The sequence below is a fragment of the Crassostrea angulata genome, chromosome 1 (genome assembly GCF_025612915.1).
Source record: "Crassostrea angulata isolate pt1a10 chromosome 1, ASM2561291v2, whole genome shotgun sequence".
Classification (NCBI taxonomy): domain Eukaryota; kingdom Metazoa; phylum Mollusca; class Bivalvia; order Ostreida; family Ostreidae; genus Magallana; species Magallana angulata.
The window spans coordinates 16,619,404-16,637,594 of NC_069111.1; the positions used below are offsets into that span (position 1 = coordinate 16,619,404).

General features: G+C 32.0%; 1 protein-coding gene across 1 annotated transcript in view; it reads right to left on the bottom strand.

Moving 5' to 3' along the window:
- Positions 1–13,631: 13,631 nt before the first annotated feature.
- The window catches only part of LOC128168852 (uncharacterized), a 58,563-nt gene continuing 54,003 nt past the window's right edge, over positions 13,632–18,191 (bottom strand). The window contains 3 exon segments of the mRNA XM_052835013.1: positions 13,632–14,040; positions 14,271–14,329; positions 15,299–15,354. Of these exon segments, the coding sequence (XP_052690973.1) occupies positions 14,008–14,040; positions 14,271–14,329; positions 15,299–15,354 (148 nt within the window). The 3' untranslated portion in view covers positions 13,632–14,007.

Consider the following 18,191-nt stretch of genomic DNA (forward strand, 5'->3'; position numbering starts at 1 on the left):
TTCAAATTTGGCACGGGTTAAAATCTTTTTCAGAGACGGACTTTGTCGTTTACGTTAAATGATCTGAAATTTGTTTAAGACAAATTTCAGATCATATCAAAGTTGTTTTTAACAAGTTAAAAATTTGGTCTCTTCAATTACATGTTTATTACTAAATAATTCATTAATTTTCATTTCGCGAGGGGTGCACTTGTTATTAAAGCCTCAATAGCATTATACCACTGTGGTTAAAAGCAAACAAAAAGAGTTTTTCGAGTTAAAGGCATTTTTGTAATTTTGAAAACTTTTAAAAAAAAAAATGATATGACCTAGTGGTGTCGTTTACTTACCATATTTACAAGTGAGGACATTGGATAGACGAAACACCTTAAAGCAAAGACTGAAGTTGAATAGAGGGCATATATGATGGACCCGAGATGCACTTTGTCAGCATTGTCTCTTTATCAACGCTGAGATTTGAGCATTTTAAGCAAGTTTTTTTTAAAGAAGATGGGAGGGGGTTCTTTTTATAATGTTTAAACTGTATATGTTGGAGACTGTGGGCAGAAAAATATTGCTCATTCATTGATTCGTAGACATATTCAGAGAAAAAGTAAAAGTAAGAGTAATTGTGGAATTAATTTTTACTACTACTAATATTATGTAAGGTTGATGCATATTCATATTTATACATGGAAGCAGGTCTTTGGTGTGTATTACATGATAGCGAATTAGAAGCAGTTGAAATCTTGAAGACAGGTTGTAGAGTGTGGAAGACCTCAGTGGAGAATTACGTTTTTAATGTGCCAAAGATGTATATTGTACAACTGCTTCAAATTTTTGCCGTGATTTTTTTTTCATTTTTGTGTTGTTATTCATCTATATAACTGGAATTGTATAGGAAATGCCTTTCTCACATGATAGCACCACCAAGCTTTTTAGCTCACCTGAGCTGAAAGCTCAAGTGAGCTATTCTGATCACATTTTGTCCGTCGTCCGTCTGTCCGTCCGTCTGTACGTCTGTCTGTCCGTCTGTAAACTTTTCACATTTTGAACTTCTTCTCTAAAACCTCTATTCCAATTTCAACCAAATTTGGCACAAAGCATCCCTATAGAAAGGTGATTATGAATTGCAGAAATGAAACACCGATCTTTATTTAAAACGGAGAAAATCTCGAAAATGTAGAAAAAGGGGGGTGCATTTAAGAAATCTTCATCTCAAGAAGTCAAATTCAACGTAATTTTGCATAAATAATCCTTATGGAAAGGAAAATATAAATTGCAAAAATTATTGGCGAATTCTGTTTTAAATTTGAGCAATTTACGAAAATAAAAATGGAGATAATCGCTGTCAATCAGTTTATAACTTCAGGTTCGGTATTCCATATAAAAAACGAAAGTTCTTTGTATAAAGCAGCAATGTTTGAATGTTGACGCATGACAAACGGGTCAAACTGACAAAGATGCATTTGCTTGCTGTGCAACAGTTTACGTGCGAAGGGATACTTGAAACATGCTAAACATATTTGTGCCGATTTCGTGAAGTGTATTGAGGTTAAATCTTTCAGTGCGTTTACATTTTCACTCGTGACTGTGGTTTTACGTTGTTTTGAATTTCGTTTATGCATTATAACTTGAGGGGAAATATCGCCTGTATTTTGGAATTTTTTCGTATCGAATGAAATATATACTTCAGTAAATCAGACAGTTAATTGTTTACCTGGGCAAATTGAGCAAAATCTGATGCACTTACAACATATTATATTATAAATAATATACCATCTATTGGTAATTCTGTACGATCTCTACGTAATGGTTGATTATAATGCAATGTGCTTTGTTAAGATGCTGTGCATTTTCAGTCTAAACGGAGATTGTTTCTGCTGCTAGAAAAATATAAGTATAAATATTATGAAAAATAAATTGTGCTCTATCTTTGTGTAAGTGCAGGTTTCTTCTGTTTTAACAGTTTAAAATTTTCTCTTTACAAACAATATTCAACTGTGTCAAGTTTCGAAATTATAAGCAAGGTACAGAGTTTTACTCACAGAACTGAGGCCATGCTTTTGTTCATTCTGAATAGGAAATACCAAGTATAAAAATCTTAAGTTGAATGTAATTAACTCTTGTGAACAAAAAATTGACTCAAACCAAGCAGAATTGTGAGTTCTGTATCTTACTTATAATTCTGCGATTGACGCTGTAATTTCGATTTATCACTAGAAATGTCTCACTAAACGTTAAATATTTGTACAGAAAAATTAGAAGGATGATATGCTGTAACAACTTTTTGGAGCCCTCTCCTTATACGATGAATCTACACCAACTTTGTTGGTTTTTCAGACACAATTAAATAAAAACGACCTCTTTAAAATAGTTTAAAACATTGCTGTTACGGGAATAAATGTATTGTCGCTATTCTTAACCAAAAAAATACAGTGGAAAATCATCTTGATTTGTAGCCATTTGTTAATGTTGATTTTGAATAAAGATGAAAATAAAGGACGGGCCTTGGTAAAATAGAGCGAAATGCCTGTCAATACATTGCAGTATGAAGCTCATTGGGGGGGGGGGGGGGTTGGATAGACCTTATCAGAAATCTTGACAAGCAAAAAAGAAAAAGATCTTGAATACGGCTATGTCTGACTTTGCCAAAAAAAAGTGTGGGTGGGGGACCCCCCTCCCTCCACCCAGTTCCGACGCCTATGCATTGATTATACATGTAATAGCTCTTTAACATATCACATGATAACATTTTTCAATCAAGTGTATTCATCGATCAAGTGAGTAAGGTTATAAAACGTCGCACGAGTTCACGCCTTGTAAACACCAATCGTTTATAATGTGAAAGACCAATCAAATTTTTGAATGTTCTTGATTTGAGCGCCTTGAGGTACAGTTTTTTTCTTTCAAATGTAGAATTTTTTTTTAAATAAAATACAATAACTAGCTAGTACAATGTAGTTGAAGATGAATATGTACCTATATATATGCATATTCTCATATAAAGTGTGATCGATTTATTGTGAGGGGGCAGAACTAAAATAAAGGGAGTTGGAGTTAACAGTGTACCCCTACCAAAAATTTATTTTATATCTTGCATAGGCTCTTTTTTTTTTTTTTTTGGTAAAAATGGTATTTCATAAGGGTACAATGTCAAAGATTAAGTGTAGGAAAATAAGTGTAAAGTTTGGATACAGTTTATTTTATAGTATTCTTTAATTTGTTTTTCTACCGAGGGGCCATATGGCACAATATCCTTTGTACACTCATATAAAGCCGTTGTTGCTCAGGTGAGCGATGTGACCCATGGGCCTCTTGTTTGTTTTTGTTTTCAATTAAAATTCCGTAGGAACAAAGAATGCTTAATAGATTAACACAGCAAAATCCCCCAAGACAGATCATTTTTTCCCATTGTGTAGTATCTACAGCAAATGGAAAAGATGAAATTCTGAGTCTTTTATTTATGAAGTGAATTTGACTTATTTAGCTGTGATAATCATGGTTTATGTAACAACTTTTGTCAGAGACTTTGTTGTCACTTTACCTTTCAAGACCATATGTTTGTACCCCTGTACCCTCCCCAAGTGTCCTGATATTCTTTGGGCAGGAGAAGGGGGCATGGTGGGGTGAGAATCCAGCCTCTAGTTCTTGTCTCTCTTATAGGATTTCATATAACATATATGTATTTGGAATTGGGCTCCGAGTCTTGATGTTTTTTTGCAAGAAAATTTCTTAACTTTCATATTGCATGTGCATATATGATATATAATTTTTAATTATAAGTGAATTTTAAAAAATGAATAATCCATCAGATTGAATGATGTAAAGATGTGCATAGAAATTTCCCAAGTTTAACATTGAAATTTAGTAAGAATAATTTTTTTTAAACCACGAGGCTTTGTATCATATCTTGCACGTATCGGACAAGAATTTAAGGTCAGTTGCTGAAAAAATTTGAACATGGCTGCAAGTTTCTATTTTATTAATAAACCCCAGCTATTTCAAAAGTACTTGTTTTGAGAAGTCACCCTTCAATTTTCCTGGTTTTAAAAAATACCTGAAATGTCATGGCATGAAAATAAGCCAGCTTAAGAAACACTGAAAACAGTGGAAACGTTTATTGTTCTCTCTTGATCACACTTTTTAGGAATCAACGAGGTTAATGATAGATTTTGGTTACTTACCATATAAGTAATATTTCCAAAAAGTTAAAACAACCATATGTAACTGTTGTGTTTTAAAGAACACATATGATGTGAATGGTTACTTAAGTATTTTTTTTTTTATTTGCAATTTTTTGTAATTACATTTTTCACATTCATACATACACAAACACACATATCATAGATTATAAGTAATTATACTATAAAGTTGATACAATCAGGAAAAAAAACTATATGACTTCTGCTCTAGATCTTGTATATATTAAACATCACAGAAAAGATTTTTCCATTCAGACCATATTGTATTATGTTTGTAAAAAGAAGAATTTCTAATTGCTAGACAACTTTCAATTTCATATCTATAAAGTAAATGACACATTAGTCCAGCAATGTTTGGGGTTTTTTTTATTACAAAGACATTGAAAAATATACTGTTTGGTAAATAAAATTAGAAAATTAATGACTAAATTTGACTTTGAGAGAGGAGCCTCTCCGAATAATACATTGATTACATTAAAACCAACTCTCTTTGAGACAGTATTGTAAATATGCATACTCAAACTATTCCAGATAGCAAGTACAGTAGGACAAGATGTGAAAATATGTTCAATGGTTTCAACTTCACTCTTGCAGAAAGTACAAGTGTCATTCACAACTAATTTTAACTTTTTCAAGTAAGCTTTAACTGGGAGAAGTCTATGTAATGTTCTATAATGTAACCATTGTATAGAAGAGTCTTTAGTGACCTTGAAACATATTTTAAACACATCCTGTAAAATTAATTCAGGATATCCTCTTTGTACAATAGTGGAATTCCATCTTCTAATTGATGTTGGTAAAATACCTACTGTATTAGTATTAATTAATTTGTAAATATGCTTGGTACATTTCTTGTATAAAAGAATTTCAACACAATGATAAGGAACAAAAGGACCAATGCTATGGCTGTAGGTTTCCTTACAGAACTTTGAACCTTTTACAAACTTTGCTACAGCACTAATCATACTGTTGTATTGCATAAAACATATTTCAAAATTGAATTTCTTTTCAAAATCAGATTTTGATAGAAATGATCCATTTTCATATAAAAAGTCTTTCACAATTTTAACACCTCTTCTGTACCATTCTCTGTAAAACACAGGCTTTTTATCCACCTTAATTTTAGAATTAAACCAAACTGGAGCATATGTTATGTTATCATTTAAAATTCGACTTTGGTTAAAATGTGTATTCAATACAATAAGCCATGACTTCAGAACATCTCTCCAAAAAGTGTTGGTACAGTTGTTCAAAAGATTTTCAATAAAAGCATCACCAAAATCCAAAAATCCAGACACAATATCTCCAAACACTGCTTTAAAAATACTCAACCAAGATTGTCCCCCCTGCACTAGTCTTTGTATCCAGGAGCACTTTAAAGAAATTATAAAATTATTCAAGTTCACCATATTCAAGCCTCCTGCAAAGAGGTTTTGTGTCACGACTGAGCGTTTAATTTTATCACACTTGGATTTCCAAATAAATCTAAAAAAAATCATTGTTCAAAAAATTAATTGTTTCTATTCTTGGATTTGGTAATGAAATAAGTAAATGGTTTATTTTTGGAATAATAAGACTCTTAAGTACAGTAAGTCTTCCTATGGGAGTAAGAATTCGCCTTTCCCATTGTTGGATGAGTGCAGGGATTTTTGGATATTATAATTTAATTCTGGAATTTGTTCCAAGTCAACAGAAAAATGAATACCTAATAATACAAATTCAGTGGCTCCCCAATCTAATTTCCATCTAGAGTGATGAAAGACTTCAGATGAAATTTTTTTTGAGCCAAACCATATAATTTTTGTTTTTGAGCTATTAACTTTCAACCCCGATATTTTTGAAAATAATTCTAAAGTTTCGAGAGCATTAAATAAAGATGAAGCAGAACCGTCAAGAATAAGGGATGTATCATCTGCATACTGGGATTTTTTATGTTCTCTATCATACACAAAAATGCCTCTAATATCTTTATTTTGTTTAATTAGTATAGCCAATATTTCAGCACAAAGAATGAAAAGATATGGGGCTACAGGGTCACCCTGACGACATCCTCGCTGTATTTCAAACTGTTGCGACAGAAAGCCGCTTTGGAGAATAGCCGCTTTAAAATTTGTATTGAGAATTTTTACCCATTTGATGATATGATTTCCGAATCCAAAAAAAAGTAACACCTTATAAATAAATGACCATGAAATTGAATCGAAAACTTTTTCAAAGTCAATAAGCATGAGTAATCCAGGGATATTCTTGACTTCTGTATAAGACATAAGATCATAAATAAATCGTGTATTTTCACCAATGTATCTACCCTGTATGAAACCAGTCTGAGTATTAGAAATAAGTAAATCAAGAGTAGATTTTATCCTAAGACTGACACATCCAGATATTAACTTGTAAAAAACATTCAATAGTGTAATTGGTCGCCAATTTTTTAGGAATTGTCTAGGTTTGTCACCTTTAGGTAGGCATGATATAACTCCTAACCTCTGAGACACTGGCAATTCTCCACGTAAAAATATTTGGTTAATTGCTTTTGTTATATAGTTTTTAAGAACAGCCCAAAAGAACTTATAAAATTCAGCTGTGAAACCATCACTTCCAGGCGACTTGTTATTTTTCATGCTTTTTAAAACACTTAATATTTCACCTTCACTGAAGTTTTTATCTAAAATTTTAGATGTTGATTTATCTAATTTTGAAATATTATGAGGCTGGATAGTTGATTCTAAATCTATATCAGAAAGCTCATAATCTGCATTTTTAAAAAGATTCTCATAATAAGCTTTCACCTCATCCATGATTTCTAACTGATTATATAAAGTCTTCTCTTCTGATACTACAACTTTTTAAATAATTTTATTAAGAAAATTTCTTGACTCTAAATGACAGAAATATTTAGTAGGTTTTTCTCCTTCATCTACCCATTTTGCACGAGAGCGTATAAAGTGTCCTCGTAATTTTTCTTTTCTGAAATTTTCAAGAGCTGCTTGTTTTTCCTCTAACAATGAAAGATCAACTACATTACTATTTTCTAGCTCATTAATATCTGATATCAGTTGCTTTTCTATCTTGTCATTGTTCTTCTTCCTATAAGATGAATAAGAAATTGTCAAGCCCCTTATTTCCATGAGAAGAATTTCCAAAAATGCAGACTCATCTATGGAGTTTTTATATTGATCTTTAACTGACTGAATGACTTCTTTAACTTTTTCAACATAAGTTCTATCCCGAAGTAAATTATTGTTAAATTTCCATAGCCCTCTACCTCTTAAAAAAGTATTAAATTTAAATTCAAATACAACAGCAGAGTGGTCTGACCTATACCCAGATTTGATCGAGACATTCTCAACAATATTTGAAAGATTTTCTGAAATCAATATATAGTCAAGTCTCCCTTGTTTTAATGGATTTCTCTTTCTCCATGTGTAAGCTTTTTTATCAGGGTTAAGAATACGATAGTAGTCAATCAGACATAAGTCGCTCATAATTTCTAGCAATTTTTCTTTAGCTTTTGGATTATTAACATGTGAATAATTCTGAGTGTCAAGAGTTTGATTGAGGGCTATATTGAAATCACCACAAAGAATATAATAGTAATTGTCAAACTCTAAAAAACATTCACGTACTTCTTCAAAAAAATCTGGACAGTCAGTGTTGGGACCATAAATATTAATCATTGTAACTCTATTGTCATCAATACTTAAATCCAAAGCCAATAAATTGCCATTACTGTCTTTCATTTCTTTATGTAACTTTAATTCAAAATTATTGTTAAAAAAAACAGCAACCCCTCGTGAATTTGAACAGAGAGAATTAAAAATGCACCTATAACCCCATTGAGTTTCAACAATAGTCTCAATATCGGACGTAAAATGGGTGTCCTGAAAGCATATAATTGAATACTCTTTAGATTTGTAAAAATTCAACACATCTTGTCTTTCTTTTGGATGGAGTACCGAGTCCTTGACAGTTTACTGTTGCAATTTTGATTGTATCAACCATGATCTGATATGGAGACTAAACAGACATTCATACTACACATTCATACAAAAAGGCCTAAAGAAAAAAATACAACGGTATAAAATACAAGTTACTTAAGTATTTATATCATGAATATGCTCTCACATTTAGTAAAGGTTTTCATTGTGCATATAACTACATGATTTAGTTTTAAGATTGGAAACTCATTTCCATTAGAGTATTTATGTATTATTTCAAAGTAAAGTGTACTACTTCTGTAGTAGAACGACGTATTATTTTGAATAAAAGCACATTTTTGTATATATATATATCGAGTTACCTTTATTTATGCATAAGTCAACTGTGATCAGACGAAAGTCACCATGTAACGGACTACAGATCAATGTTACGAAACCAGCTTATTCTGAATAGGATAACAAGTCTTTAGATGTGCATCATTAGCATGTCTCCTGCTGGTTTCATCAATATCGTATATATTTAGTTTTGTCACACAAAGCAACCACTGGTGCTTTTTTATTAAATAACTAGTTATCTGGCAGTGTCGCATTAGGTCAATCGCAGTCACATTGATTATTCTTTAACATAATTTGAAAAAATAAACAATTTTCAATTTGAATTAAAAATTGATTTATTCCACATTGTAAAACTTGCAATAAAACATGCCTGTTTATTTCTAAATTTTTGGCACGAGAAAAATTTCATTTTTTTCTGATTCTACTAGTGTTAAATATTTCTGTTAGAAGTTTACAAGCTTGTAAGGAATCACATGTCAAAGTTGCTAACTTTCAAATGTGCATCGTCTTGTCATATGCACGTGGCAACATAGATGTGTTTTCCCCGATGATATGTTTGGTTGGAATTCTTTATGAAGGTTAAACGTTTTATTTGTGCACAGCTAGTCGCCAGACCAACACAACTGTTCAAATGTTGCCATTCATTCCTCTTCACCAATCACTGCAGACTTCACAAATCCAAATCATGTTGTCAGCCACACGCGTTCCTCAACATGGATAAATGCATCTTTTGTGTCGCCTTCAGTTCAGTGGCGACCACAGGAATGCTTTTACCAGCACAAAGTGATAAACAGTTCATCATTATTTTATTGAACGTAAATCAATACTTAGAAAATAGTTAAAGAACTTAGATTTCAAGTGTTGGCTTGCAGATTTTACCATACAACATGATCACCATCAAATATTGTGGAATCTTCTAAGATAACCATTATAGTATAGCAAGTATATAATCTATCCTATAGTTTTTAGCTCACCTGAACCGAAAGTCTGTAAAGTTTTCACATTTTCAACTTCTTCTCAAAAACCACTGGGCCAAATTTAACTAAATTTAGTACAAAGCATCCTTATGGAAAGGGAATTATCAATGTTAAAATAAAGGTCACAGCCTTTTTCAAAGGGGAGATAATTGCGAAACAGTGAGTATAGGGTGCAAGTCTTTAAAAATCTTCTTCTCAAGAACCACTGCACCAGAAATGCCAATTTTTACACAAAAGCTTGTATATATAGTGAAGATTGTAAATTGTAAAAATCGTGACCCCTGGACCAAAACTGGGGCCCCAGGCGGGGTTCAAAGTTAACAAAGAAATACACAGGAAAATGTTTAAAAAATCTTCTTCTCAAGAACCACTGCACCAGAAATGCCAATTTTTACATAGCTTGCATATATTGTGAAGATTATAAATTGTACGCGGGCATGTTAAGGCTTCCCGATGGATTTTACAGCGATATGTAAAAAGTCACTTGTCAGTACCTCATACGATATGACGTCATAATTAACGTTGACGCCACGATCTGCATTCCTGTCGATAGTTCTCAGGGAATGTATCTTAACGTTTAAGTGAATTATATCAAACCAGTATAATACCGCACATTTTCTTTACATAGATGCTGCTGTTAATGCTATACGTACAGAATTCATTCATATTAAAAACCTGTATTAAATAGTCGGCAGTTTTAAAGCTTCGTTTTAAGTAAAAGACTATTTATAAACTAGTGGTTTGGAGACTCTCCCTGTTACGTGTAAACAAGCGAATGAAGAAATTTTAATGCATGTAAAACCATCTTGGCGCAGGTGAAAGATCAACACAATTTTAGAATATTTTACGTAAAATTGTTAGAGAATATAAGTACCAATGTGAATCGTGCTACGGAAACCTACGCATTTACCCCAATTTTTTGTAAATCGCTTTTGATTAGTAAAAATGTGCATTAATTTGATGATTTTGTGGAATGTTTCAAAAATATCTTCCATTAACGAAATATCTGTTTCTTTCCCAAGCAAGAACTTCAAAGTATATGACTTAACAAAGGATTTTTCCTAAAAATATGTATGATTTGATGTCATTAATCACCTGCGCCGATGCGATTTAAATAGATCATTTGCAATATTAGGATTCGCCCGTCACGTGATTACAAAGTACATATGACGTCACAAAAATGCATCAAATATAATGATTAACATTGGTGTCAATAAATGTAACAAAGATTTTAAGAAATACCCCCGGTCAAAGTCTTTTTGCGATGATTTAAATAATATCATTTTCAAGCCGTATTTTAGCATCGGGACGCCTTAACATTGCTGCGTAAAAATCGTGACCACCCGGAACAAAACTGGGCCCCCAGGCGGGGTTCAAAGTTAAACATAGAAATACATAGGGAAAATGTTTTCATGACTTTTGTTCCATTTATTCAACTTAATTGTGCACCAAAAAACCCAACTGTATCTCCCTGATTATTGACAACTCATTGCATAAGTATATAAGGTTGTTCAATCAAGAAATGACGGATGAATACGATAAGGTGTAAAAATTCACTAAATATTTTTTTAGTTTATCGCTTACATTCAAGTTGTATACCGTGCCCGATAAAAATAAAAATTAATATGTAAATTGATTTGTTATCGGGCACGGTCTCCAAAATAAATGTAAGCGATAAATTTACCTCGTGATTTGTTGCAATATTGCAGCTAGTTTGGTTGAGCATTATAGGAACGGCAGATCAACGCACGTGGTGTGGGTTTATTTATAAACAACCATACCATAGAAAATCTTGTTTCACACAGGAATTAAATTTTTTAAAAAAAGTATGTTTTATTACAATTATGGAAACATTGTTAATGTGTTTCCCTCGTATACAAATGATGAACCCGTAAAATTTGCTCAAAGAGTGTTTAAAGCAGAAAGAAGATAATTTATTTTTGAACTTTGAAATTTCTTCGATTTTTGTAACCATGATGAGTTATGATTCATTACAAATGCATCACTACGTATTTTATAAGGAAATATACTGAGTATACAATCACATGGTAATGTTAAAATTGCATATAAAATATACTTGCATATTGTGGTATTAATGGACTTATTGTACGTACGACCTAACTCAGACAGCACGTGCACGGATCTCTATCTCGCGGGATCCCTGGTCGAGGACGGTGCATGGCGAGGGCTATTGTGAAATCTTGTTGATGAACTCATGTTTTATGTGTATTTGTATGTTGTCTGCTTGGCAATAAATACTATAATATGCACTAATATAGTTACACAAAATATTTTTAGTCTGATATTATTTAATATACGACTATTGGTACAGAAATTTAAATTAATGATACCTATTTTAAAGAAAATGTCAGCTCAAGGCCTTTGTTGGCGTTCCAGCCTTTGATATGTATAATGAAGATTCTAAATTGTAGAAATCGTGACCCTCAGACAAAAACTGCAGCCCAAGGCGGGGTTCAAAGTTTAACATAGAACTACATATGAAAAATGTTTAAAAATTTTCTTATCAAGAACTACTGCACCAAAAATGCCAATATTTACACAAAAGGTTGTATATATAGTGAAGATTCTAAATTGTAAAAATCGTGACCCCCGAACAAAAAGTGGGGCCCCAGGAGGGGTTTGGATTTTAACATACTTAGGAAAATGTTTTAAAATCTTCTTCTCAAGAACTATTATGCAACTGTTTGGGATATTACTATGCATACATGTACATCCTTAAATAATGTAGATTCTAATTTGTAAAAATCGTAACTCCCGGACCATTGATGGGCACCAAGAAGGGTTCAAAATTTAAACATTTTAAAAAACATAAAGGAAACGTTTAAAAATGTTCTTCTCAAGAACTACAATGTTATAGTTTGTGGAATTTCTATGCATGCATCCTTCGCTTATGTACATTCCTAATTGGTAAAATCGTGACCCCCGGACCAATACTGGGGCCCCAAGAGGGGGTCAAAGTTTATTATAGAAATATAAAGGTAACATGTTAAAAAATCTTCTTCTAGAGAACTTCAATGCTTCAATTTGTGAGATTACTATCATGCATACAACCTTGGATAATGAAGGTTCGACAGTTTTAAATTAGTGACCCCTGGACTAATACTGGGGACCCAAGATGGGTTTTAAGTTAATGTAGAAGTATATATGGAAAATGTTTAAAAATCTTCTTTTCGAGAACTACAATGCATCAATTTGTCAGATACTAGTAACTACGTAAGCATCCTCAAATAGTGTAGATTCGAAATTATAAAAGCCGTGACCTCAATCTAATACTGGGGCCCGGAGAGGTTTTCAAAGTTTAGCATAGAAATATAGAGGGAAAATGTTGAAAAATCTTTTTCAAGGGAACTATAATGCTTCAGCTTGTGAGATTACTATGCAAGCATCCTTAAATAATGTAGATTTCAAATAATTAAAGCTTTAGCACTGGACTAATATTGTGGCCCCAAGAGGGGTTCAAAGTTTAGCATAGAAAGATATATTGAAAATGTTTTAAAAAAGTTTTTCTCGAGAACTATAATGCTACAGTTTGTGAGATTACTATGCAAGGATTCTTCAATTGTGTAAACTCTAATGTAGTTGAACCAAGAGTTTTCTTTCTTGATGTTCTGTACAGTCTGAGAGTTATTCCTCATGAAGTGGAACTCTTCTACGTTCAGTTTTTCAGGCTGTGTACGTGCGGTCCCACTGCAGTGCTACACATTTTCATTCCTATGTTACTATTTATGTTGTTCAAGGCAACCATAAACCTCGGACCAATACTGGGTCCCCAGAAAGGGGTTCAATGTTTAAAATAGAAAAAGCATATGCTACGAAATGTAATGTTACGAGGAACTGCTGTTCAGGTGAGCGATGTGGCCCATGGGCCTCTTGTTCATATTTTTTATTTGGCCATATGAAGGAAAATTGATAGATCACAAATACTTGGCAAACATGAGCAAGGAAAAGAATATGTAAAGTTGGACCAAAATGTTTGCAACAACTAGTAGAGATAAAGAATCTATCGGCATTTGTAGTATACTCAGACACGCAAAGTTAGACATGAGTGTCAGAGAGAGGGACATTCAATTCTGTAAAAAAATCGAACTCTCTATACGACTCCTGTTCTTTTCTTCTATATCCCTGCATTACATGTATATATGTTAGTTGTCTTGGGGCACTTAATAAATAAATCAAAATTTTCCTTTCATTTATTATATACACACACCAAACACAAATGAATATTACATGTACAGGATTATTATTCATTGAAAATTAGTGAGAAAAACTTTACAGCTTTGAATCGTCAGTATTATTTCAAAGGACAAAATGTAACAAATCAGTTATTACATATCAAAATCACTTCAACACGTCTTTTTTTAGAAAACTTAATAAGAATTACCAAATCGTATTGTCAATCAACTTCCTCTTTATCGAATTAAAACTACACGAGTCATTCCTTCTTTCTACACCATGTACATGGACAAACATATATTTGAAATCAGTGAAAAATAGTAAAATGTTTAATAAAAAGTTTTTTCAGGACATATGCACATCATTCCCAGGTTCTTTTTAATACACAGTAGTTGGTCGTTTTATCCGAAACTGAAAAGAAAGTGTAAAAAAAAATTCTTAAACTATATATTAATTGATTTTTGAAAAATGACAGAAAAATATTTTTTCGTCTTTTCTACTCTTTAAGAAAATGGAATCTTACTCAATTTTTTATTCGATTTGCTTCATTTTTTATATTAGATACAAATAAATAAATAAGTCTCTCTCTCTCTCTTTCTCTCTCTCTCTCTCTCTCTCTCTCTCTCTCTCTCTCATTTTACTTGTTTTTGTTGATCCAAAAGATCGTCAATTGAATTCCAGTAACTCAGGTTATTGTAGCCTTCAAATATCAATATCATAAAATATTATTATATTAACTAACAGCTCCATAATTAAAAAGTTGAATGTATGTTAAAGCATTAAAAGAAATTTTGTCAAATCGGACGATTTTTGTAACCGGTTACTCGCTTACCTTTCCGATCGAGTTTTCAGTTACTCGGATAATTTTTGTTAATGTTCCATATCTATTATTTATCAAGTTTCATTTACTTATCGGTAGAAATAAAACAATAATGTACTGTTTTTGAATTTCATTTGCAATTCACAGAGATGTGAAGTCGCCAATTACCATTTTGACAATGGCTCTCGTTTATATAAGTATTACATTATCCTTTTCAATCCCCTATACATGCATGTTACAATCAAGAAAGATAGCATAGCCTGTAATTTCTCGTTGCTTTTGCGAATGTCCAATAAATGGCTAGTTTCCGAATAATGTTTCAATTTTACATAATTTAACATGTTTGTAGTCCCACCCATATAAATTTCAATTCGCATAATTTACATTTCACGGATTTTTAATCCGCCGTTCTTTTAAATTTGCTCTATTTTCTATGCTTACAGCGGCACCCTGTGAAATTCAATATTCTTCTATCTAAATGAGGTAGGTCTTCAATTCTTGCATTCTTTCTGCCAATCAAAGCTATCAGTTATATATACAGTGAAAAATAATTAAAACTAATCTATCCTAATTTTAAATCACGAGATAAAGTCTAATGGTAATTGAAATAAGCAAAAAGTTGTAACATTTAGTGCCATTTATAAATATTTTTTTACAAATTGAGCATGTGAAATGTACACGAATTTTTATTCGTGTAACCGAATGCTAGATTTGATATTCCATATTTATATTGTTTGGCGGACAACCGGTTAACGGGTACTTGGTGACAACACTTATTAAAAGGTAGAGAAAATACTTAATATAAATTACTAGTAATACAAAACTAAAGCAACTCCTTAAGGATCTTACCTCTTGATGATTTTTTTTTATTGTTCTTCACGTCGTTATTCTCTGATCCAATGACACTGTAAATGAAACATACAAATTTGAATTTTTTAACGTTTTCATTACGCATTGAATCATTATTATTTTTGAAAGATGTGGTTTGATAATTGCAGCTCTGTGGCATACAAATTGAGTAATGCGCCAATGCGTAAAGCGATAACGTGCGTTACTCAATTTGTATGCACACATAGTTGCATTTATGAGACCACATCTTGATAAAAATAATGATTCAATGCTTGAATTTATGTTTTAACCATCATTCTCTTGTCCGAAATTATAAATTATTTTTCAAAATACCCGCATTATTCTACGAGAAATTCGGAATAAACGAACTGCAAAATTATGCAGAGAAAAATGGTGAAGAACGCTTCTAACTATACAATTTTTTCATCTGTTATTCGATGACTATATATATCCTCTAGTACTATGACAAATTAATGAATTGAATTAGTTTAACAGTTAACACATATTTAAACCAATGGAATGTTCATCAGCGTAGGTATAATATCAGGTCATGATCCGGTATATGGGCAGCGGAAAGGGCAAAAAATGCAATTTTAAAAAATCAACGATAAACTAAATTCAGCAATCTAAAATAATATTATCAATGACCATAAGTGCAAAAGCAACCGTCTTCTTTGGAAAATAAATGTACATAAAATCAACCAAAGATATCTAAATACAAATCAAACACAAAAAGTAAAACCAACAGACATAAATGTAAAACGAACATACATCAACATGAAACAACCGGACGCACAAATAAACGCCAGGTGGCGTTTTTTATAAAGCAATATGCGTCATCGATTATTGGTACTTGGGATGGTTCGCACCTATTCTGTTTCGCCCTGTTCACACCTCGATGTTTCGCATCTGCCTCGGAGCAAAACATCTCACTGTATTATTATATATATTCATGCTATACTCATGACATACACATGTCACTATAATAAAATATTTACTTACTTACTTACTTATAATGAAATGTAATGGAGTGTTAATATAATTACAAATGTATATATAGTTTGCAAAGATCTATTTTGGGGATCATTTAATTACATAAATTACCGGTATCTGCTTGAACTTTACATTACCCAACTGCATCCACTATTTAACTACGATTTTTACCAGTCTTATTCTTATAGCAAAAGTAGGGTTTAATATTAGTTCCATTCCAATATTCGGATAAAACATATGCATATTCAACTATCGTACAGTCTTATATAAAAAAAAGTCATTGAATTGTTACCAATAAACATGGTGATATACAAAAATCTGAAGAAAAAAAACATTTTCAAGATGCTACAAGACACGTGTACATTGTAAATTAAAATTAAGTGCATGTATCAGAATACTTCAAGCTGATCGACATGAATGCTACCATGTCTTAAATTTTCTTCAAACTACTTGTACGGGCAATGCATAAGAGTGTAAGGAAATAAATCAAACTTCGTTATAGAAAACACTGTATGCATTAATTAATGCATAATTTGATGATGACAATTTAAACAAAATGTTTATTTTATGACTTTCCGTTTCCGTCAGGCTAAGGCACATCTATATAGATAATTATAGCAAACCAAATTTTCACGCCCCTATTCACGTAATGTCAGTCATTTGTTGCATTTTGTATCACTTTAGTTTTACTGGGTGGAAGTAGTGCAAACTTTACAACTTGACATCTTTGTAAATATTGTATTTTATACTGCCATCCGGTAAATAAACAATTTACAGAATAAAATTAAGTCAGATAGAAATGAAATATTTAACGATTAAGTTTGATTTAGTTTGACTTTTGCTGTAAGAACAAGATTGGTAATAATCGCAGTTAAATAGTGGATGCAGGGGAGGGGGTGGGTGGGTAATGTAAAGTTCAAGCAGATAATTTATGTAATTAAATGATCCCCAAAATAGAGCTATGCTAACTATATAATATTATACATTTGTAATTAACATTCCCGAATTTTTCATAATAAAAACACAGGTAACTCTCAAGTGAATGACAGGCTATAATTGTTATCACAACACAGTTCACACCTCTTGTTCTGAACCATATAAAACGGCATGACTTCATAAAAGTTAGTAAATAAAAATCCTAATAAAGCAAGCGTGCTCTCTTGGCGGTGCATGCATAAAAGCAAGGACTGTTTCAATGGGTTTTTAAAAGACATAATTCAGTTCTTGTATAGGTAATAATTAATTTCAGAGGAATGATAATACGAGAAAAATATCTAAATACGCTGAGATGTTTCGCTCCGAGGCAAATGCGAAAAACGAGGTGCGAAACATCTTAGGGCGAAACAGAATAGATGCAAACCATCCCAAGTACCAATAATCGATGATGCATATTGCTTCACAAAAAACCGCCACCTGGCGTTTATTTGAGCGTCCGCTTGTTTCATGTTGAAGTATGTTCGTTTTACATTTATGTCTGTTGGTTTTACTTTTTGTGTTTGATTTGTATTTTGATATCTTTGGTTGATTTTATGTACATTTATTTTGCAAAGACGACGGTTGGTTTTGCACTTATGGTCATTGATAATATTATTTTAGATTGCTGAATTTAGTTTATCGTTGATTTTTTAAAATTGTATTTTTTGCCCTTTCCGCTGCCCATACCGGTCCATAGTCGCCGACAATTGAAAGTACAGTTACTGTAACAGATGAAAGATTTGTTGAAATTGTATTCATACGCCCTACAGATTTAATAATTGGCCTTCTGTGTTATGATTAAATATCAAATATCAAATCAATCAATGCAATTTAATAGGGGAAAGAAAGTGAATTATAATATAATTCTTTAAAGCCTTTTATTAGGAACAAAAAGACTTTGAGATTTGGATCAGGAAAATGCATT